The sequence below is a fragment of the Gracilinanus agilis genome, chromosome 3 (genome assembly GCF_016433145.1).
Source record: "Gracilinanus agilis isolate LMUSP501 chromosome 3, AgileGrace, whole genome shotgun sequence".
In the NCBI taxonomy this organism is placed as follows: domain Eukaryota; kingdom Metazoa; phylum Chordata; class Mammalia; order Didelphimorphia; family Didelphidae; genus Gracilinanus; species Gracilinanus agilis.
Genome location: NC_058132.1, coordinates 323,359,171 through 323,383,434, shown reverse-complemented (window position 1 = coordinate 323,383,434; position 24,264 = coordinate 323,359,171). Strand labels below are relative to the sequence as shown.

Below are 24,264 nucleotides of genomic sequence, written 5' to 3'. Positions count from 1 at the left end.
GTTCTATAAAGAAATTCACTTTTACGACTCTACCTTTTTAAGACTTTGCATACGTACAACAGTGCATTGATAACAAGTTGTAAAATACTTTTCAGTTCCTTTGGATTTTGCATATGATGGTTTTGCATCGGTCACTGCAGGTAGATTGAGCAAGCTTGTGTGTGTGTGTCTGTCTGTTTTTAAACATGCATTCAACTAGATATGGATCAGAATAAATTTATACTCCCTTTTTATCATTATAGTTAGCTAAAAAATTGCAAGACAGTCCACAAAACAGGATTTGCTTTAAGACTAACTACTGGAGTTCCAAGATGTAAGATATGCAGCACTGGAAATCTTCAGTGATCTGAATTTAGTAGTGTTTAGCAAAGTGTTGAAAGCATTCAGAAGAAAGTAAGTCCTGGTTGGAGGCATGAGGGGCTTCAGCACCAACTGTTAAACCTCAATTACTTGATTGCATATCTCCCATCTTCAAACCTACAGTTAAAGGAAGACAAAAAAACAAGTCATAGTAGATAACTGGAGCCAGTCAAGCAAGTGTCTTCAACTAATAGTTCTAACAAGCACTTTAAAACATTTGATATTCTTATACCTTTTACATAGACAGACAGACAGATACACACACACACTCACTCACTCACTCTCATGCACGCATGCAAAGCTTCCTTTGAATTCACCAGAAGGAAAGATTATTTCATTAAGTTTATTCTGTGTTGACTTGAAATAGGTTTTAGAATGTCATATATATAACGGTAGTTAGTCATATACATACTTAAGACAAGCTAAAAGTTACACTGTATTTACATCAATGAGTTACACATAAGTAAATATAGCACAATTTTCCACACTATTTCCAAAAGTAAACAATCTTCATTTTAGCTATTTAACTGGTAACTTACATTTGCCAGGATGATCACCACTGTGGGGGCACATAGCTATAGGTTGGTGTTCCTGGGGCCCGATATGTAGGCATAGTAACTGGATGAGGGGCTACTGGAGTAGGGGAATGAGTAGTCAACAAAGTACCTAAGAGAAAAAAAGCATGATTATTTTCCTTACAAGTAATAATGGAATTGCTTTGCAAACTAATTACTTTTAAAGATCTTTCATAATACAACTTGCAAAAATATATAATTCATAGCATAGTTTGTTTGTTTGAAGGGAAGAAGAAGTAATGATGGGTGGGGGGGGAGAAAGTCTCACCAAGATATTGAAAATGTCAGAATGTTGAAGTTTGAATACAAAATTTATATCCAAACCAAATCAGTCATAAATGCTTGTATATGGGAAACTTTTTTTATTTTACTCTGTTGACTTTTGTTGACAAAGTAAAATAAAATATGAATTCCAAATGATAAAATCTAATGTATGTGCTGCTGAAGCAAGCACCTAAATGATAAAATCTAGATTATATAAGTCTAAGTGCTTTCCCTCTGATGTTATTAGTACATGTGAACAAAACGAGCACTGAAAAGACCATATGATAACGTAGCCTAGCCAGTTAGTTCACGATCCTCACAATTAAAGAAACTGAAATAATAATGTAACTAAAAATCATGAAGAAAAATACAAGCTCCATTAAGATTAAGTGCATGAAGAAATGAACTAAATGACATTAGTCAATAGCATTGTAGATCAACTGCACTTCAAAACTCTATAATTAAGTTGGCTAGGAATCCTAAGATCATAAGATTGAATGACAACTTTTAAATATAAAATTTACATTTCTTACCCCCTTTCCAACACAAAGCAATTTATGGAAAGAGATAAGCATAGAAAAAAATTATATGCCAATGTTTTTCAACAAATTGCAAATCTAAAAAAGTTAAGAGTCTGTCATGACTCACTTTAGAATCTTCAAATGGCCCTAGTTACACACCAAGTAAGACAAGGATACCTGGATCTTCCTTATTGAATCTAATTAAGTTCAAACTGCTTAAGCACAGTTTCTGGGAACAAGAGTTTTTCCTCTTAACAAAGATTGACACCAGAAGAACTGAAATTGAAGAATACCTGGAAGGAGCAGGCTATGTGAATTGAGACAGTGCATTCCCCCCCCTCCCCCCAATAAAGCAAAGAAAAAAGCAATAGAAGGAAAATCTTTATTTCCAAGTAAGATGATAATAAAAAATCTTTCATCCATTATGTGCCTGGTCCTTTTAAAAGGACTTCTTCACAGGGCAGCTAGGTGGCTCATATCAGTACAGACAGCCAGGCCTGGAGATGAGAGTTCTTGGGTTCAAATCTAGCCTCAGACACTTCCTAACTGCATGGATCCAAGGAAGTCACTTAAAAAACAGGGCAGCTAGGTGGCTCATATCAGTACAGATAAGCCAGGCCTGGAGATGAGAGTTCTTGGGTTCAAATCTAGCCTTAGACACTTCCTAACTGCATGGACTCAAGAAAGTCACTTAAACCCAATTGCCTAGCTTCTGCCTTGGAACCAATACTTAGCATTACTTCTAAGACAGATGACAATGGTGCTTTTTTTTTTTTAAGGATTTCACACAATATGCAGAAAAATAAAGATGTAATAAGTTTAAAAAGTATGATTATTACTTGTAGAACACATACTTCAGTCCTACATATTATCATGAACCATCATACATCCTGTTACTTCTTTAAATCAAATTATAATTTCTAAAGTAACTCATTTTTAAGGGAAAGACATGTTTAAGAGAAATTTTATTCATTCAGAAAAAGTAACAAATCCTTATACAACTTTAATGCAACAAGCACAATAATTAATCATAAATCTTATGGAAAAAATAAAAGCCAAAGTTTTCACTCAATTTTAGAAGTTATACCTGATACTGGCCTTGGACAAATTCCTCCACTTTGCTATCTTTGGCATAGAGCCTTGGGTTCAAATCCCAGATTCAGGCTACTTTGGTTCCCAAGAGACCCTAAACAAGTCAGCTGAATTCTCTTGGGCTCAATTTTCTCATCTTTAAGATTAAACTTTGATGGTCTCTTAAGTTCCTTCCAGTTCTAAATCTTTGATCATACCATTTTAAGATTCAGTTTCTTCATCTATAAATTAGTGTAAGATCTGCATTACCTTCTTTATAGGGTTATAATAAAGATTAAAAATATGTAAAATATTAAATGTCAACTGTCATCATAATTATGTGTGAATTATTTAGGGGACTTGGTTCCTGAGCACCTTGGTGGAGTGACATAAAAGGGTCACAGTCATGTGGCATATCTAATGGCCAAACACCTGGGTCTCTTGTCAGTGTACAGAGCCAGCACAATGTTGCTATGGAGGGAGGAGTGAGTTGAGTTTAAAAAAGAGTGCGGAAAGTAGAGAGAAGTCTCTTTTATAGCTGTACCTGGCTCCCTGGGCTGGGGCTTTGCTCTCTCTGCTCTTTATCTTATCTGGTAATCTCTGGCAAGCTGCTGAATGAAGAATAGGATCTCTTCCTAGAGTCAGAAAGGCTAAGACCTATCTCTCTCTTTACTAATAAATGTTTATAAATCTGATAATAATTCTCCAGATTAATTTCTATTTATAACAATTATCATCATTATCTAGCTTATCTGATGAGGAAACTAAGGCTCAGAAATGTCAACATGCCTAATGTCACAAAACCAATAACTGATAGTGCCCAGGATTATTAAAACTCATCAATATGATTTCAATCCAACAAAATATCATTCCAATGACATATACAAATTAACTTAAATAATGCTAGTCATTAAGCTATCTGAGAAAATCTATTTGGAGGAGGTGATTGACCTAGAATCCTCTGCTTTCTGACATTATTGTTTTTCTTTCCATTAAAAAAAAGATGCCTTTCAAGAAACTTGCTCTGGAATGAAAATCTATTTATATTAAGTGATAGGAGATGCTGTCCTGTTTAATAGCCAACTCTCCTCCAACGGGCAAAAAAGCTGCACCAGGTACTTTCATGGGAAAGGACATAAATCTATTAAGAAAATAATAAAAAATACACTGGAGTTTAGATCACTGAAATACTATTTTTTTGTTGCTGTTCAGTCATTTTTCAGTCGTATCTGACTCTTCATGATTCCATTTGGGATTTTCATGGCAAAGATACTAGAGTGGTTGGCCATTTCCTTTCCAGCTCATTTTACAGATCAGGAAACTGAGGCAAATGAGGTTGCTTAGTGACTTGGCCAGTGTCACACAATTAGTGTCTGAGCTCAAATTTGAACTTGGGAAGATAGGCCTTCCAGACTCCAGGTCCAGCACACTCTATCCTACTACTGCTCTACAATATCTTGTGATATGATATGTTAAGAGAACAAACCAATTCAAATTATTTACCTGCTGACATTGCCATAGTGGTCCCAGCAACCATTCCCATAGTCACGCCATTTCCTCTTGGAGGGGGGATGGGAGCAGGGTACATAGTTGCTGGCATGCCATTTGGTTGCACAACTGTGGTATGATGAATTACGTGAGGTGGTGCTGCATACAATGGCTGGGTATAGTAAGTGCCTTGCTGTTAGAAAAAAGGGTAGAGATGAAAATTAATATGCAAAAGCTAAGTATCATATTTTAAAATTTTTATTAATAATAAACTAACATAAAAGGCTAACTAAAAAGGTACTAATCCAGCCCACTCGTGAGAACAAAAGAGCAAGAGCGAAGCAGAGCCTCAGAATTTATACAATGTGACGCTGCAAATGGGGACAAAGGGGAAAGCATTCTGGGGAATACAGAAAGGAAGTTTGGGGTTTTAGGAATTCAAGATACTTCTAACTATACAAAAGATAGTAATTGAGTTTCTCAAAAAACCACAGACACCCACACACCCCTGGCTACAACAAAATGTTCAAACTGATTTCTTCTCAAACTTCTCACCTTCAGCCAAATCTTTTACCAATAATTTCCCAAATAACAGATTTTTAAGAGGGATCAGAAAAGCGACATGTTTATTGATGCTGTGAGTTCACTAAATTCATTCCAAAAAGCTGGTGTGCATGATTTACCTGTGCATATGGATTCTGCTGTGGATAGGCACTTCGAACTGGGTACACTGCAGTCTGATAAGGGTTGGGTGATGACGAATACGGTGGCACTGCCCCACTGGTGGGTGAACAGGACACTTTATATGGTGTACCTGGTGTATAACCTGAAACATAAGAGTAGGATTATCTCAAAAAGAAGACCCCAAAATCATTTAAATTGGTTACTACTCTCATGCTACTTCTTTTGTTTTCTGAAATGAAAAATGACTTTCATACAAAATAGTACGTTATCTGGCTCACAAGAAGAGTCATACCATTTGTAATTGGTAGTTAGCCTCAAGGTCTTAATTATTTTTGGTAACTAGGTTCCTCTCTATTTCCTAATGCCTCGGTTCCTATGAGGGTAGCTTCATTCTATTAACACTAAATTAGAGAGGAGAAAAAGCCAGGTTTAGAAATCTAAAACTCTGAATATGTACAAAGCAAAGTAAAGTGGGACTATGTGTTTAGTATTAGGATACAAGAAATAATCACTTATTATCACATCTATAAAATCATACATCTATAAAAATAGTTCTATTAGTATAAACTACTTTGCTCATTTAACAAGGCTTTAAGCTTTCCAAAGCATTTTCTTCAAAAAAAAAAAAAAAACCCTGTGAATTAGATAATACAAATAATATTATACCCATTTTAGAGATGAGAAAATATAGAAATAATAAGAGACTTGCCTCACCAAAGTGAATGGCCCTTTACAAACATGATTGTCTCCATCAGATTGCCCCATCACAGAGGGAAATTTTTAGTGGGATAGTATTCATTATATATATCCTCCACAAGGGGTGCTTCAAAATATATGGTATGTAACCAAATTGCTTTTATTTCTTACTAGCTCATTACAAGTGACTCCTTATCTATCAGTATTAATGATCAATAAGTGACTTACATAAAATACAACACCATTAGGAACACAAAGTAATTCTTGCTAATAATCCCACTAAATACTGAAATTTTTACAAATGGTTGTTAAAGCAAGAGGAATATTCTTTCTTCAAACTAATTTCTCTTTCAGAAGTGTTTCCTTAGATATAACAAAAAGGTCACATCCTCCTAAAATAAAACCAATGGATGAGATCAGTTTGATAAAGAAAAGGGAAGAATAGAGAACAAAAAGATATTATTGTCTTGCATCTGTTTATGGGCTGAGAAAAGCTTATGGCAGGGTAAACTTGAATTTTAAAATTTCAGAAACAAAGAAAATATGGGTAAGAAGCTAAAACCTTTTTTGAAAGCGCAATTTCATTTATTATAAGAAGGCACACATGAACAATGACAAGAGTGACCAAGGGAGCCAAAGTTCTTAGCCTGGGGTCTAGAAACTTTCCCCCACCGAATACATATATACAACTATACTTCACTATAATTTGTTTTCTTAGTAATCCTACGTATTTGATAGATTTAAAAACACTCTTCTGAGAAAGAGTGCACAGGCTTCACCAGACTGCCAAAGTCAGTCCATGACACATACAAAAAGGTTAATAACACCTGTGTTAAGAATTAAATATACTGGTTAGTTTAATCTAGTACTGCTGTCAGTAAATATGACGAAACCATATACAAAAAAAAAAATTCCCTGCATTCATCCCATTTGGACAAAGAAATCCATTGGAAAAATTGGTTGGTATACATTTACTTTGGGGAAAAAAACAGCCATAAGGTCATATAAATTTTTCACTGATTTTCCCCAAATTTCAAAACATTCTCATAATATACAGAAAAGGCTTTTTCTTTCCCTTATAGAAAAAAAATTAAGCAAAAATATTTGTTACAGTAACCATCTCTGATATTGTGTACAACATTTTGTGTTAGCAGACTCCAACTCTGTTATAAGGTAGGTAATTTTAAGTATCTATATTTTGAAACTATTTGTTCTTTAGTTACGAGGAGTTCAGCTTTCTTTTAGTAATTTTCTCACAAGATTATATAGTCATTCGTATTATTCTTTAAGTCTGCTTATTTTACTCCATATCAGTTCACACGAATCTTCCTATTTCTCTAAATTCCTCAAATTCATCATTCCTTACTATATATTCCTTACATTCTCATACAACCTAGATTGTAAACTTGGCTCTGATGCAATAATAGCCCATCCCCTTTCTGAAATGTGAACCTTTTAGGATTATCTTCTCTTAATACAAAAATTCATCTTTTCGTTTGTTTGCTTTAAAACCCTTACCTTCCTTCTTGGAATCAATACTGTGTATTGGTTCCAAGGCAGAAGAGCAGTAAGGGCTAAGCGATGGGGTTAAGTAACTTGCCCGGGGTCATACAGCTGAGAAGTGTCCAAGGCCAGATTTGAATCTAGGGCCTGCCGTCTCTAGGCCTGACTCCCATCCACGGAGCCACCCAGCTGCCCCCTAAAAATTCATCTTTAAAAGCAACATGTGGTTTAATCTCAGGGTCTGGCCTATATGGCATCTATGCTTTATATGTTTTAATAAACTTTTTATTTTTTCTACTTCAATTTCCTAAAGTTTGCTGTTTTATTGGAGTGAAGCTCTAACCAAGATTTTTTCCCAACAATTTTTGATGACTGAGCTAGGACACTTTGCAAGTGGCTCTCACTGGGGAAGCATAATCCTCCTTCAATGGCAGCAAAGCATCTTTTGCTTCACTGTGGGCAAAGGTTTACTTTCCTAGTGGTCAATCTGCCATGAAAGATGAGAGAGAATTGAGCTCCTTCAGCTCTGAAAAGAATAAGGAAGCATAGGGTCTTGATACCCAAAATTTTGAAAAAAAAATTTTTTTTTTCATTTACACATGAAAAAACAGTTATCCCAGAACACAGAGAGGGTAAGTGGCTGATCTTTGACCTCAAAGGACAATACTAGTATTAAATACAGTGATTGGGTGCAAAATAAACTTCCCATTGACTTCCCAAGGCGTGGCTAGAAGGAACACTATCATTTAGCTAGGGAATATTTAAAACTGCAGCAGAAGAACTTAGACTGGACTCAGTATTTACATAATTATAGAGATAGAATTTCGCCAGACATATAGATACAGGATTTTTGATTGTTATAAACCATGCATGTTGAAAACTAAATCAGAAACATTTACAGACTAGATAGAGTATTAGTCCTGATAGACTGCCTTTTCCAATTGAGATTGCCCTAATTTACCATGTCCATGAGATTCCGATATAGAATTCTGCAACATTTCCATTTAAGCTAGATATAGCTAAGATCATGGCACCTTTAAGAACAGTTTTTTTAGGAAATAATCCAGGAATACATGTCCCCTTTCAACCAGGAGATATTGGATTATGGCAACAAGCCAGTCCACCTTTTCCCACTGATCCGACCACTGTCATTGACAGAATTAAGACCACTGTAAAAAGCTAAAACTATTTGGAGTGACATGGCTGAGCTTAGATGCTTTTTTCACAAAGTAAAAGAAAGCAAAAGTCCTAATCTATACTATAAAGTCAGAGAATAAACCTCATGGCCCAGGAAAACTCCCAAATGGAAATCTAATTATAGGGGAAATGAGGAACAGAAGCAGTAACAACTCTCTGTGATGCTCTAGAACAGTGGTTCCCAAACTTTTTTGGCCTACCGCCCCCTTTCCAGAAAAAATATTACTTATCCCCCTGGAAATTAATTTTTTTTAAATTTTAATAGCAATTAATAGGTAAGATAAATGCACCTGTGGCCATCACCGCCTCCCTGGATCTCTGCAGCACCCACCAGGGGGCAATGGCACCCACTTTGGGAATCACTGCTCTAGAACAAGACGCTTAATAATTGATGGAGTAGGAGTCCATAGAACTCTTCAATTCATTTGTGTGCTTCCATTCAAAAGTTTATTCAGTTAGGTATGGAAAATGAGAATGATCTAAACTACTATTTCACCTTATGTTAATTAATCAGCAGCAGACATTTAAGATGAATTGCTTCTAGCTAGGATGTTTTTTGGAAATGTGAAAGTGAATAGGGTTATAGTTAAAAAGCCTTGATAGAAATCAACATAAATGGCAATCTTTTTGTTTGCTTAGTGGACATGGGACTTTATTAGCACTGAGATGTTTCCTTGAGGTTTTCAGTAGTAGGCGTGTGGGGAAAGATGTGCCCTTTAATAACCATTCTCCTGCTTTTATTTTTGATTATGTCTAATTGCCCTGTTTCTATGTATGGGAGGGACCTTATGAAATTTTGAAGCCATTATTCAGTGCAACACAGGAGGGATTCAGTTAGAAAACAATGAAATTGATTTGGCTAATTGGGTAATTTTAGACACTCAATTCAATTCTACTTTTCTGCTGAAGAGGATATCCTTTGTATTATCCCATCATCAAATAACTTTAGTAATAAGGGGATAATATTTCTTTGGCCTTGAAATATTAATTTAGTTTTTTCCACTGTTGCTTCCTTTTTTTCCTTTCTCAATGCCTTTAAGATGAAGTGGTTTTAAGACAGCTAAAACAAACAAAATGATTTCTCATCCCATAATGAAGCCTTTGTTTAACTGTAACCATAACACACACATTTCATTTGAGTCATTCGTTATTTAAATGTATTTAACTTTCTTATGTTTGGTTAGTTTGTATCATGAATGTTATGCTCATCTCTAGGTGTTTCTGAATGAGTGACATTATTAAATCAGTCTTCCTTTTCTTCATAATGTAAAATTATTTTCTTGGAGAATTAATCTCAGCTTTTATAGGATGTAGCATTTTTGGGAGGTATAGCCCAAATCTTCTTTGCTTTTCAGAATATCCCATCCTAATTTTTCCATTTGCTAATAAATGAGGAGTAATCAGGTGCTATTCAGACTGTCTTTGAAATGTAAAAGGCTTTTGATTTGCTCAATACAAGAACTGTTTTTGGATTTGCCATTTCTAAAACGTAAATAGGCTATTTCTGGGTAAGATAAAACTTAAAGCTTCTTTTCACTGAAATTCTAGGGATTCTCTTGATCTGTACTTTGCTATCTACTTTTAGTATTTCTGTACAATATTTCCCTAATATAATGCCCCTCCAAAATGATGCCTAATACTGAAATGACCCTTGGGATTTGAGACTACTTTGCTGGTCCAGAGTAGCTATAGGCTTTGTGAAGGGAAGACAGGGGTTGAGGGTGGGGGTGGGAAATTGGGTGATGGGTGGGGGGAGGGGAAGAGGATTGGAGCTAGGCTAGTAAAATAGTCTGATTATTTTTTTCTCTAAGAATTACTTTATGATGGATTCTTTCAATTATCTTGATGTCATTGCTGTTTTTGATGAATCTGGATATACTTTTAGTGTTTACTAGATGTGGTAAGGGACAAATTGTCTTCTGAGATAGTGCCTACTTGCCACATCTTCACATCTTCTTGAGATTTCTCTCCTTTACACTTTAAACATACTTATTTACATTTAGGAGAACTGAATTATAAATATACAAGTGGTCCTATTTCAGGAATAGCAGATCTATAATTCTCAATATTCTACAATTATCTGCCAAGGCAACAACAGTAGTTCCATTAACTAAGATAGGAAATTGAGTTCTTACCATGCAATAATTAAATTTCATGTAACAAAATTTGTTCAGCCATTCTTCAAGTGATGGACAACTATTATCCTTTTTTTTAAAAAAAACTACTCCATCAAGAATTTTTCTCAATACTTTTTGCAAATATTAGAATTTTCTCTCTGTCTGGTCAACTTGGAATCTATGTCTGATAGAAGCATTTCTGAATCAGAGTATGGGCAAGTAAGTAACTTTACTAGTATGATTCCACACTGAGTATCAGTGAATGCTTGGATCAACTCAGAGCTCTCACTAACAGTGGATTAATATGCCCATATTCTCATAATTTTTTAATTTCAATTTCCCATTTATACTTTTCTTGTAACCCCAATCCTCAGCACATTAACACCACGCCTGGCATATACAAAATATCTTTAAAATGCTTTTTTTATTAACTGATTATTTACTATAGCATGATGTAGATCAAGTACTTAATTTGTGATCAGGAAGAACTAGATCCTAAACTAGCCTCAGATATTTACCAGCTATGTCATCCTGGGTAAGTCACTAACCCTTTCTGAGGGGGCAGTTGGATAGCTCAAGGGATAGAGAGCCAGGGCTAGAGACAGGAGGTCTTAGGTAAAATCTGGCCTCTGACACTTCCTAACTGTGTGACCCTGGGCAAGTCACTTAATCCCCACTGTCTAGCCCTTACCACTCTTCTGCCTTGGAGCAGTATTGACTCTAAGACGAAAGGTAAGGGTTTTAAAAAAACAAAACAAAACAAAAAAACTAACCCTTTCTGAGATTCAGTTTACTTATCTATAAAATGCTGATAACTTCCCATGACTTCTAGGCTTGTTAAGAGGATTTAATAAGATAGTACATTCTGGAAATGCTAGAGTTCGATAAATGCCAGCTATCAATAATTTAACTGACCATTAGTCTAATTAGAATCCAAACTAAAACCAAACAAATTTTAATGACAATATTCCATAAGTTGCATGAAAAGCTCACTTTATTAGTTTTAAAAAAATGTTTTGCAAAAAAACCCAAAAAAGTCTGTGATGTGATATAAGGCTTTGTAAGAAAGACAATGAATACTTATTCTATAATATTGTATGTGAATAAGTTCTTTCTTTTTTTATGCTACCCAAAAGTATCATTAGGCATAAGTGATAGATCTAATGAGGATCTTCAAACATTAGTTATATTGATTTGAACTTCTTGACATTGCATTCCAAGTGTTTTGCTAGTTGTTTTATAAACAAACACACACACACACACACACGTGTTCTCTCTAAATTTAATTTTTTCTGAGGGCAGTAATTATGTTTTCATGTATCTCACCTCTTTTCTCCACCTACAAGAGTAGTATAAGGCAACATAAATATAGCAGATATACAGTACTGGTTGCTAATGCTTTTTAGGACATCAAACACTTAAAACTAAAGAAACATCTACTCTTTCAATATGACCTACTCAACATTATGCTTTTAAAACACATCCAAATGCTAGCTTTTAATGAACTATTTTGTAACACTTATTTTTAGAAAGTGAATAGTTGGAAAGTCAAAGTCAACTAGACTTGTATGAATGAGATTGGAGAAAATAATTTTCTTTTAGCACTTAGCACCTTAGTTACAATAAATAGTTAATGTTTCTTGAATGAACAAAGGACTATTTGTTGGTCCACACTATCAGATTACCTACTACCACCTGTGACAACCAAATTTATAACATAGGACTGACTTTTGTGGAATTAGAATTCAATTTGTCAGTTAAAAACTATCAGTAAAGTCAATGAAATGCAAAGAGAGGACTGTCCTGGCTAGGGCTTCAAGAGGTATAGCAGAACAAATGTTTGCCAACAAATCTGTGGAAATAAGAAAGCTTCTAACAGCAAACAAATGTTCCAGATGTGGTACCAGGAGGTACTGGTACAATAATATGGCTTCTCTCTGTGGTATTAACATTCCCTGATCCTTAGAGGCAGCATTCCCAAGTAACTCACATAACTAATATATATCTTAGGTGGGATTTGAACTCAGATCTTGCTGACTTCAAATCCAAAGCTCTTACCCAATGAACTACACATATGTTTCCTAATAAGTTAAAGGTATTACTCACCACTGATCTTTCCTTTGCCCTTGTCTTTTATCTTTTGAGATACATGCAGCTTTGATTCTTCAAACACTATGGGCAATCCTACAGCCCTTTATTACCAATGAAGGCCTAGGCACTAGATTTAAAAACCTAAATTGCTTCTTACCTAATACCATGTTTTGATAATTATGGCTTTGTAGCAAAGTTTGAAATATGGTAATGCTGGGACCCCTTTATTCTCACTTTTTTCCATTAATATCTTTAGTTCCTCCAGATGAATTAAACATTTTTTTTTGCAGTTTTATAAGTAATCCTTTGGCCATTTAATTAGGTATCAGGGAGCAGCTAGGGATCACTGAAAATAATGCACAACTTCCCAAAGGCCACACTGCACAATCGCCCAAATCTAGCCTACTTTCTTCTTGTATTCAATGTCCATCTGCATGATCTCTTCAATATTCATTCATTCATCAATCATTAATAAAAGTCCCACACAGTATGCATTAGTCACTATAGGCTTCCTAGATGGTACAAGAATTGAACTTTGAGAAAATCTAAAAACTCTATATGAAGACAGAGGCAAAAAAGAGGTTTGTTCCAGATATAAGGGACAACCTGTACAAAGGCATGGAAGTAGAAATGAAGAATGCATTGGACAAGTTAGAAAGAAAAGTAAAGTGTGAGAAAAATGATAATGAGTTCTATTTAGGATATAATGAGTTTCTTTGATAGTTTCTTTGAAAGAAGTACCTGTTGGGTATGTTCCCAGAGGTCATTGTGCTTTTCTTGGGGTATTCACACCAAATATTAGAATAGTTGTAGAAATCATTTCCTTTTACAATGTACAAATCAGCTATATGGTACATCTTTGCCCTTTTATGTATGCATCTCATATATGTATTACTGTCTCCCTTTCTCATAAACACATGGGAAAAAAAGGATATATAATGAGTATGAGATACCTAAAGGGTAATCAGTCTGAGATATAAAATAGATAAATGATGATGCAGAACAGGAGAACAAATAGGAGATCTGGATTTATACATGTGTAAATTATCTTCAGAGCTGATCCATAAGAGTTGATAAGAAGAAAAGGTCTGAGACATGTAATTATGGAATACCAAAATGAACTGTTCAGACACCAATATGAGGTGACAACAGGAATTTTTCAGGCATATTTTTTTCTAAATGAACTATTTGATTGATATTGGTAATAATGGAGCTGACTGAGACATCCTTGTAGCATTCTGAAACTTGATGTAATCAGCACCTTCCCAACCAAAGAATTCTTTTTCTGAGAAGGACTCTGAGAAGGCTATCCTCCACCACAGAGAAGAATACCTTTGGTAAATAAATCTTGTATATATGAACTGATAATGATGCCAGGATTAAAGACGAAAGTTATTTCTGAGAGCTTTCATCTCTCTGGGAATTTCTTATGATCTTAGAATATAAATAGGAGATGCTTTGTTGGAAGAGAACCTTTGAAGCTGTATATTCTTTACTGATGCAAATATTTTCTTATAACCAACAACAAATACAGTTGGATCTTGTATAGAATGTCTCAAGAGTCTTAGTGAAGTTTAAAGCAGAACTTCACAAAGATTCTTGGGCATAACTTGTATTTTCTATACTTTTCAGTCAATGATATGGCTGACGATGGGATTCGTTTAAAAAAACATTTGTGAAAACCTATTTTATCTCATATATTTATGAAAGATACACTCAAAACACATGCATATCACTCTCAAAGATATTTTTAGAAAATATGTGTGTAACAGTATTTTTACCAAAAAACAAATGATAGGAAGGAAATAGTAACTATCTAGGACTTTTCCCCAATGATTTAATATCCTCCTCTCATTCAGATAGTTAAAAAAAAATCAATCTCTAAATGCTTTCTAAACCATGTCACTTCTAGTGTGAGCTTCTTTTCTGTGTCTGTTCTGGCCAAATTCTTTGCCAGATGTCATTTCTTAAGTGCCTTTTCTACTTCCTTATATCATACATTAGTTATGGAGTTGTAGGCAGCCCAAATGCTATGGCTCTATTTTCAATGGTCACTGCTACAGAAATACAGTAACGCAAAGTCACTGCTACAGAAATACAGAAAAGTAAATTACAGAAATACTGGCAGATCTATTTTTTTTAATCACTTGTACTTTCCCCAAGTTTAATATATGCATGCTCTTGGAATGATATAGCCAACACCAACTAAATAGAGAGCACCCAGAAAAACGTATGAGTTCATGTAACAGGAAAACCAATTGAAGGAACTAAGAAATATTTATCCTGGAAAAGAGACAGCATAGGGGAAAATAATAGCTGTTTTCAAATATCTGATGGACTTGTTGAGTAGAAGAAGACTTTAGTCTTGTTTTGCTTGACTTTACAGGGATAAACTAGAAACAACTGGTGGAAACTGCAAGGAAGTCATTTAGGTTTTACGTAAGGAGAATTTACTCAAAATCAGAGCTATGTAAAAGTAGAATTGACTGCTTCAGGAGATAATGGATTCCCCCTCACTGAAAGTCTTCAAGTAAAGGCTAGATAACCACTTATAGGGGATTTAAAGATTCTGTTCATGTATGTATTGCACTTTGAGGTCCTTTCCCTACACTGAGAATCTATGATTCTGTATCATAAGCAGTGTAGCCAACTGGTTTTCCTCTCCATTGTTCTTCACTGTCTTATGAATTGATATTGCTCTTAATAATTCATCTATCTTCCTCTATAACATCTTACAAATGAATTTATATCCTAAACTGGAACTGTCCTTAACTTCTCTGTTTTACCAACTGGCATTCTTGTTTCTAGTAATGTTTTCTCATGTCAGTCAAACTTTTGTAGAAAATATTAAAGGAAATATTAGTAACTGGAGTACTTATCATTTCTTTTATCCTTGTCTCACTTTTTGATGTCAATAGTTTATCTGGAAAGTCAGATTGGAATTCTTGTAATCATGGTTGTTTTTTTCCCCTCTTATCCTTGCTTCTAGTTTTGTATTGATTTTAACCTTTGTATTAACTAGCTGATAATCCAAGTTTAGGCACAATTGATTTAGAAATGACTCTCCTTAGTAACCAATTGTGACCATTACAGAAAAATGGCATGTTTTTGGCACATATTACAAAGTAACATGTTATTTGCTGCTAGTCATGTTCAGTACCTTCTTTATTCTTAAAGAAAGCACTCATGATACACAGACAAGAAGCTTGTTCGACAAGATTTTGTTCTCTCATTGATTAATCACAAATCACTTTTCGACATATTCCTTACTTCAACCTTTGTAATAAAGCCATCAAATATCAATGTATAGATGCTGATTTAGTTTGAAGGATATCATCCAGTTCCTTCGTAGAATTTTTCTACCTCTTCATCCTCTCCAATAAATGCTGCACATACTATGATTATCTTCAAAGAAGTCCTTTTGCACTGTGCTTATGATGCATTGCAAGATGATCAAATATCCCAAGAAATGATCTTTCTTGTGGTCTCTCTTCCCTATCTAAAGAGAGTTCATGAAGTTTTCTTCCATTTAACTACAAATTCAGTCTTCTGTTTTCATACACATAGAAAATGTCAGTATTAATATAGAACAGTTTCTACAGCAGTATTTAAATTCATTTCTCATTGGAAACAGATTTCACATTATACGGATTCCTAAATTAATATATAGATAGCCTGTATAAAAACTGTGACTTATATCACTCTCTGCATCTTTTCTTTTCTTTTTTTAAACCCTTACCTTCCCTCTTGGAATCAATACTGTGTATTGGCTCCAAGGCAGAAGAGTGGTAAGAGCTAGGCAATGGGGGTTAAGTGACTTGCCCAGGGTCACAAAGCTGGGAAGTGGCTGAGAACACATTTGAACCTAGGATCTCCCGTCTCTAGTGGTCTGGCTCTCAATCCACTGAGCTACCCAGCTGTCCCCTATAACATCTTTCCTAAATTCAAAAATTATTAACCTTACTGGAGTGAATTCTTTTCAAGGTGTACAAATACAGATCAATAATGAAGTAGAGCAACATCTACCACATGGTTTGAGAAGACTAAAATAAAATAGAACTAATTTATCTTACAACCAAAGTCTAACTAATTTTCCCCTTTCCCCTTAACTAGTTTCCCTAAATTCCCCAGGATTTACCTATATGCCACAATAACTAACCAGTGATTAATAAAATCCTACTGTCAACACAAATGTGCCAAAATTTTATTACTAAGAAACATCCATATATTTTAACCTCAACTTTTGAATTAATTTTAAAGAAAGCAACAAGTAATGAAAAATGGAGTTCTAATTCTAATATCCAACTTAGCATCTAGTAAATTTTGCTAGTGTTAGTATTTTATATAAGCAATGTTTCACAATAGTAGGTCATATTCTACGACTTATTTATACAAAAAGTGGCTCTAGCCAAAAATACATACATATTTAAATAAACAAACTTGGAAAATATAACTAGTTTAATTTGGACCAAGAGAAATGCACTTACAAAATAATCATTTTAAATTTAAATCTCTTTGGAGTAACCTATTTAAAATAATAAGAGCACTGCTCTTCTACACTATCCACACTATAAGGGAAGAGATAATGCCAAATTTATCTCATATCCCTCATTAAGTATTTAAACATAAATTATGATTAAGAATTCTAGCATCTAAAGATCCATTTGTTTAGTAGGTTTAAAAGTTTACATATTGGTAAAAAAAACAATTTTAATATAATACATTCATTTTCAGTTTTTAAAAAATTAATTTTGAGAAAGGACTTTCCTCAAATAAAATTTCCTCAAAGCAAAAGCCATCACATTTACTTTAATGCATAAGAAAACACTTTGAAAATAAAACTAACAAGCCATTTTCTACCTCAACCATTATATCATATATCCAGCCACTCACCTGAAATCTATTTTTACCACTGTCATGCAATTTCATTTAAAGCCTAGCCTGTTTATGGAAGGCAAGTATGAATTCTACTTACACAACTCCTTTCCCTTCCCACCAGGAGCATACCTTTTAATATTTAAGTGTTAGAATTAAGTATTTGCTCAAGTAATCTCCTTTAATCTTTAGTTCCACATTGCTGCAGAAAATCAGTTATCTCTCACTAATGATCCACAGGAATCCTGAAAGCATTAAAAAAAAATCTAAGAACTTAAAGAGTTCACAAAAATAAACATTAATTCCCTACAAGCTAAACAACTCCCTATACAGCACCTTAAAAATCTACATTTTTATTTCATATCCATACTTTCCTACTTAAAATATTTATCATTTCATCATTACTCCCTTCAATGACATAAATCACAAACCATGAAAAACTTAGCAAATGGTTTGTGAATAATGAATTTAGCCAAGTTTAGCTTATTTGATTACTGAAAGGCATAAAGTCCAACCAACCAACCAATCGAGTATTCTGAAAAATAATAATTCTTCAGGAATGCTAGCAATATAAGAGCCTAATTAGATTACATGGGCTTTGAATTAATATTCTCATTGTTCTTCCTTATTTTTTTTCCGTCTAGGGTAGAAGAATATATTAGATGTGCTAAATTCAACTAACCATTGTTAAGCACTTGTTAAATATAAGAGGAGAAAATGGTTTAAGAGAGAGTTGCTCTCAAATTCATATAAAGACCTGGTTTCAACTCTGGCCTTAATTTCCCCTAATGGCTATGTGACCTTAGGTAAATCACTTAATCTTTCAGAGTCCTTAGATTCTCAAAGACTAAATTGTGGGATAGTTGCTGATTTTCATTGGTTAAGAAAGGAATTCCCTTGATGCTCCCCAAATTAATGATAACACAGGTTCAGATTTTTTTTTCAAGGAGAATCAACTGAAGTGGCTATGAAGAATAAGACACAATTTTAGCCAGTATCTATTAATGAATAATCAGAATGTGAAATAGAATAGGATATGTGCAATAAGGAGGTTCTAAGTGCTATGGAAAATTCAAAGAAAGATCATTTCTTGGGGAGTACTGTAGAAAAAAAATTCATGTAGAAAATAACAACATGCTGGGCTTGAATTTTTTATGGAAAATACCAACAATCACTTCTAAGTTTTGGTATCACCCCTTCCCTGGGTCAACAAGCCTGGTACAATTACTTTTTACTCCTTGTCCCAGACAACCAACCAGCTTGCCCCAGTGTGTATCTTCATATACTACATGAAATTTTTGAAAGAATAGTGAAAATAATTAGGAGTCTATCTCTTTCATTCCATACACACACACACGATATATATCACAAAAACATTCATATATATATATATATATACCTATTTACAAATATAAAAATATATATGCATTATGTATTAGAAACTTGGTTTCCCTATTTCATTCAGGCTGAAAGTATAGTACCACTCAAAATTCAAACTCTACTGCTGATCAAGGTAGAAGTTTTGATCTGCTCCATATCCAACTTGATTTGCCCTTTTGTAGGCAGACTTGCAGATTTCTACTTGCAGGGACTCATTATACTGATGCTAGACAGTGTGAAATAGTAGACCCATGACAGGTCAGAACTTCTAAGCTCAAGTGATCCACCAGTGATAGGAACTCTAGGCTGGCACCACTACATCTGGCATCAACTTTGTTCTAAAAAAAAAAAAATTTTTTTTAAAAGCAGGAAATTGGAAGTGGGGGAGAAATCTTAGTTACAAGTCCCCCCCAAAGGTCTCATTATTAAAACATATAAGGATATATGTTGTACACTCACATATATATTTTTCTCCCCCAATGGTCAAAAGCAGTTCTCATAGGAAGAAATCCAAACCATCATTGGCCATAAGAAAAAAATTCTCTAGCTCGTTAATGATTACAGAAATGCAAATTAAAACTCTAAAGTACCACCTCACTCATAAGATGGGTAAACAAAAATGGAAAATGACAAATGATGGAGGGACTATGAGAAAAAATATGCCCCCAAATCTATTAAACTGTGAGTACCCTTTGATCCAAAAATTTAATTAATAGGTTTGTGCCATGAAGAGATCAAAGAAAGGAAAAAAGACCTATATGTACAAAATGTTTCCAGCAGTATTTTTTGTAGTGGCCAAGAACTGGAAACAGAGAGATTTTGTATCAATTAAGGAATGCATGGAAATTATGGTATATGAATGTGATAGAATACGACTCTTCTGTAAAAAATCATGAAGGGCATGGTTTGGGGAAAACCTATATGAACTGATACAAAGTGAAATGAGCAGAATAAGAAAAACTTATAACATTGTAAAGACAAAAAACTCTGTCTTAGGAACTCTGATCAACACAATAACCTACCACAATTTCAAAGGAGGGAGGCGGGGTGGGCAGAAGTAATGTAGAAATTTATTTTGTTTGACTACACATATTTGTAAAAGGTTTTTTTTTCTTGCTTTCTCAATGGGTAACAGACAGAAATGAAAATTGAAAACAAAATTTAAAAATGAATTAAAAATGTTTTTGCTTTAGACAGTTGTACTTTTTAGAAACACTAAGTTATCATGCAAAAATAATGCTATACTAACCTCTTTTATTTACAAAGTTAATCCTAGCATCCTTTTCCTGTCTTCCTATATTTGCTACAATTTTTACTACTATATCAAATAAGAATGGCAAGAATGTTGGTTCTTTTTATTTTTGTATTATGCTGAGGGGAAAAAAGTCTAACTATTTTAAAAGTGTTTTTATCATAAATTGGACCAAGGAAGTAAGAGAGGTTCCTAGGGCTCTAGCAGTGATAGGCAAACTTTTTAAAGAGGGGGCCAAAGGAAAGAAAATGCTCATCTGTCAGTCTGTTTCTAAGGCAACTCTTTTTAAGTTTCTCATTATACTCGTCAGATTAGGAATAATGTTGTGTTGCCTGATAGAACATTTCAGGGGGCCCCGCATCTGGCCCACGGGCCATAGTTTGTCCATAACTGCTCTAGGTGAATTGTCAGGCTGTTATCATCCAAAAAAAATGTTAACTGGTAAGAACAGTTTAGGAAGCCTGTAAACCATCTGGGCCAACTGTTATATAGATTTTTTTTCAAAGAGGGGTTCTTAACCTGTGATTCATGAATGTGTTCAGTTTTAAAAAATAATTTGATTAACTATACTTCAATAGTTTTTCCTTTGTAATGCTATACATTTTATGAATTAAAAACTTTATTTTGAAAAAAGACACATACATATCAGACTACAAAAGGAGCTACATAAGGGTGCATGTCCCTTCCCAAAAAGTTAAGAATCCTAAGAATTTAGTCATTTTTCTTACCTAACTCTTAATTATCATTATTTCTAAAGTACTCTTTTTTTTTTCTTAGAAAATAAATGTCTTAAGGAAAAAAGTATTTGACGACAAATGCACCCAGATTCAATGAAGTCAGATACTTTTTGAGATGTTCATTGACCACAATAAAAAAAATGTTCAAATAATGAGCTTTAAGTTGTGGGCCAAACAAATGTGATTCTTTGGGAGCAGTTTAAAAAAGGAACTGATTACTTGAAAATTAGGGTTGAAAAAAGTGGACCAGGTTGGAACCTCTTTACAATATAGGTGGCGTATTAATAAATTTTTATACTGCACAAAGGTCAAAGATATACATACCTAAGGCAATGCAAGACAAAACAATTACAAATAAGATCCTGGTAAATTTGGATTGGCAGAAAGATACCAATAAGATAAACTCTAATATAATAGCTCTAAATTTTGGCTTAAAAATTACATAAATTGCACAATTACAGAACAAAAAGGCATTACTAGAAAGTATACCAAATGAAAATGATACAGAAGTTTTAATGGTCTATAAGTTCACACTTAATCAGCAAGGTGATGGTGGTCGGCCAAAAAAGGCAGTGTACTTTTAGGTTACATTAACAAGAGAATCAATATCCTTGCTATATTTGGCACTAATTAAACCATATCAGAATACTATGTCTAATTCTGGACAGCACATTCTTGAAGTTGAAACATGCCCAGAAGAGGGTAACCATAATGGGGAAGAACCTAAAACCATGCCATATAAGGAGCAGTAGATATAACTAAGGATATTTAACCCAAAAAATATGTATATATATTTTGAGGAAAGTGAAAATAACTTCAAATATCTGAAGGATTGCCATGTAGTTGGATTAAAATTCTGTGGTCTCCTAAAATACACAACTTAATAGTAATGGGAAGATAAATAGATCTATTTATTTGTTGACCTATCAACATAAGACTATATATAGCAAACAAAGCCAGTAAATGTTGACAAAACTAGATGATAGCTATTCATACTTATTTAATTAACTATACACACACATATATGTGTATAGGTATGTTTATATAAAGATTGGAAATTCACTATATATCTATCTAAGTGGTTGCTTGTATCTCTTCTATTGCAAACATGAAAATTTGTAAAATTCCTATGACTTCAGGTCCACTGAGGTACAAGAACAGCTTATTGTTTACTCTTCCTCATGGAACTAAAATTCTGTTCTATCCTCTCTCTTTTCAATGGCTCTCCTTTACCTCCTCTATCAAGAGTATCTGAGGGGCAACTAGGTAGCTCAGTGGATTGAGAGCCAGTCCTAGAGATGTGGGAGGTCCTGGGTTCAATCTGGCCTCAGACACTTCCTAGCTTTATGACCTGATCCTGGGCAAGTCACTTAAATCCTATTGCCTAGCCCTTACTGCTCTTCAGCCGTAGAACTAATATACAGTATTGATTCTAAGATGGAAGGTAAAGATTTAAAAAAAAAAAAAAGAGAGAGTATCTGCTGCTCGCTAATAGCTTGTTTCTGCCATGTTATCCTTTTCCCTCTGATTTTCTTCCTTTTTCTTTCTCACCTTCACATGACTCCCAGTACTTGGGATAGGGCCTTACACAAAGAACACATCAATACCTGCCCAAAGAATGCTCATAATTTAGTTTCAGAGACAATATACTTAAGAGGGGAAAGGTCCACAGAATTAATCAACAAGAAATTAATCATCCAACAAATATTTGTTAAGTATCTACTACATACCTGGGAAACCTAGACAAAAATGAATTCCTATCCACAGGGAGTTTATTCTATATCAACACATGAGTAATAGTTCAATGAAGAGATTCAATAAATAGGCAGTGAAATTTTTATGAATTATGAGGAAATAGAATTTTTCACAGAAATAAGATTGGCTTTGATTTGGACTTGATGGACAGAGAAAATATTGCTAGATATTGGGGGCACAGGGAAGGTTAAGCAATCAAAATACAATAATAGAAAATAAAAAGACATGATATGAAAAGAGTTGGGACAACTCAGGGAGCAGTAAATACAGGATTTTAAGAACTAAGGCTGGAAAGGTAGGTGGAGACCAGACAATGGAAGGAGATTTGAATGTTAAGGCTAGAGTATGTTAGGCACATTAATCTGGTGTCAGTGTTAAAGATGACCCTGGTGGAGATAATACCTGGAGGGCAAGAGGGCCAACTAGAGGGCTACTATGCTAGTTCAGATGACAAACATAAATCTCAGTTATGTGGTAGTAGTAAAAATTGGAAAAAAAACGAGATGTGAGGGCTATCATAAAGGAAGAACCAATAGAACCTGGAGATTGATGGACTATAAAGAAGCAAAGATTTCTTTTGCCCTTACCCTCAGGGAAGGAGAGAACTTCTTCCATTCTGATAATCAAGGAAGTAGCAGTGGGATCAAAATCAATCAATCAATGAACAAGCATGTGTAAAGCATCTACTATCTTGCCAGGCACTAAGCGGATACAAAGATAAAAGTGTCCTCAACAGGGAAACATTCCTAGACAAGTGGTAAATTACATAGTTGTATTGTTTGTTCTTTTTAAATCTGGATGGATGAAATACATCCTAGTTAAACAAGGAGAAAATGTGAATGCAACAAGAAAATTCCCATTTAGGAATGCCATTGTGATTAAAATGCTATACCCAAGATGGTACGGAAGGTGCAAAAATCTTGTTACAACATAAATTTCTAAAATCTGAAACATATTTTCAAAACATAGAGAAGATATCGAAAATAATTATATTCAAATTATATTCAAAACCATCTTGTTTTTATAGTAGAGATACACATGCATATGTGACATTATTATTTAGGTTTAATGTCAGAGCAGGTTGAGTTCAAATATGGCCTTAGGAATTTATTAGTTCTGTGACTTCATCTCAAATGGGATTAATGACACTACTTATTTCTCAGGGTTGTTAAAATTAGGTATTTGGTAAAGCATCTTGCAAACCTAAAAAGGTGCTATATGTAAATGCTAACTAACTAGTTAATGTTGTTCCTAGTTACTAAATTGAAGCTTGGTATCAAGCCACCATCAGAAACACCTGAAGACTGTCTCTCAAAACTTCCCATTATTTCAATTTGCTTTCTTCTACTTTATGATAAACATTATTTTAAATTGTTAATAACAAATAATCTGTATGCATACCTGTTTGGAAGGTAGGATTTGCTCCAGGGTACATATTAGGGGAATAGGCAGGAGCAGCCGCTGCATAGCCCATTGGGAAGCCAGCTGAAGGAGGAAAAAAATTTCCAATTATTCTCAGAAATAATAATGTTGTTTTACAACCTGGATTGTCTTATGTACTTAAAAGAATATGAAAATTTGCATCCAAAATGCCTGATTTACTTATAAAGTCAGCACAACATAATATGCTACTAAACAAAGTCCCCTATTGTCTTTTTTCCAAAATCGTAATGGGCCATGTTCAGACTGGTGTCTAAG

The 24,264-nt window shown here is 34.2% G+C and overlaps 1 protein-coding gene across 1 annotated transcript in view; it reads right to left on the bottom strand.

The window, feature by feature from the left end:
- Positions 1-406: 406 nt before the first annotated feature.
- The window catches only part of FAM168B (family with sequence similarity 168 member B), a 40,316-nt gene continuing 16,458 nt past the window's right edge, over positions 407-24,264 (bottom strand). Inside the window, exons 3-7 of the mRNA XM_044666658.1 lie at positions 23,968-24,051; positions 4,963-5,105; positions 4,295-4,472; positions 900-1,026; positions 407-477 (exon numbers count right to left, since the gene is read on the bottom strand). Coding sequence (XP_044522593.1) covers positions 914-1,026; positions 4,295-4,472; positions 4,963-5,105; positions 23,968-24,051 — 518 coding nt within the window. The 3' untranslated portion in view covers positions 407-477; positions 900-913. The remainder of the gene's footprint in view (positions 478-899; positions 1,027-4,294; positions 4,473-4,962; positions 5,106-23,967; positions 24,052-24,264) is intronic.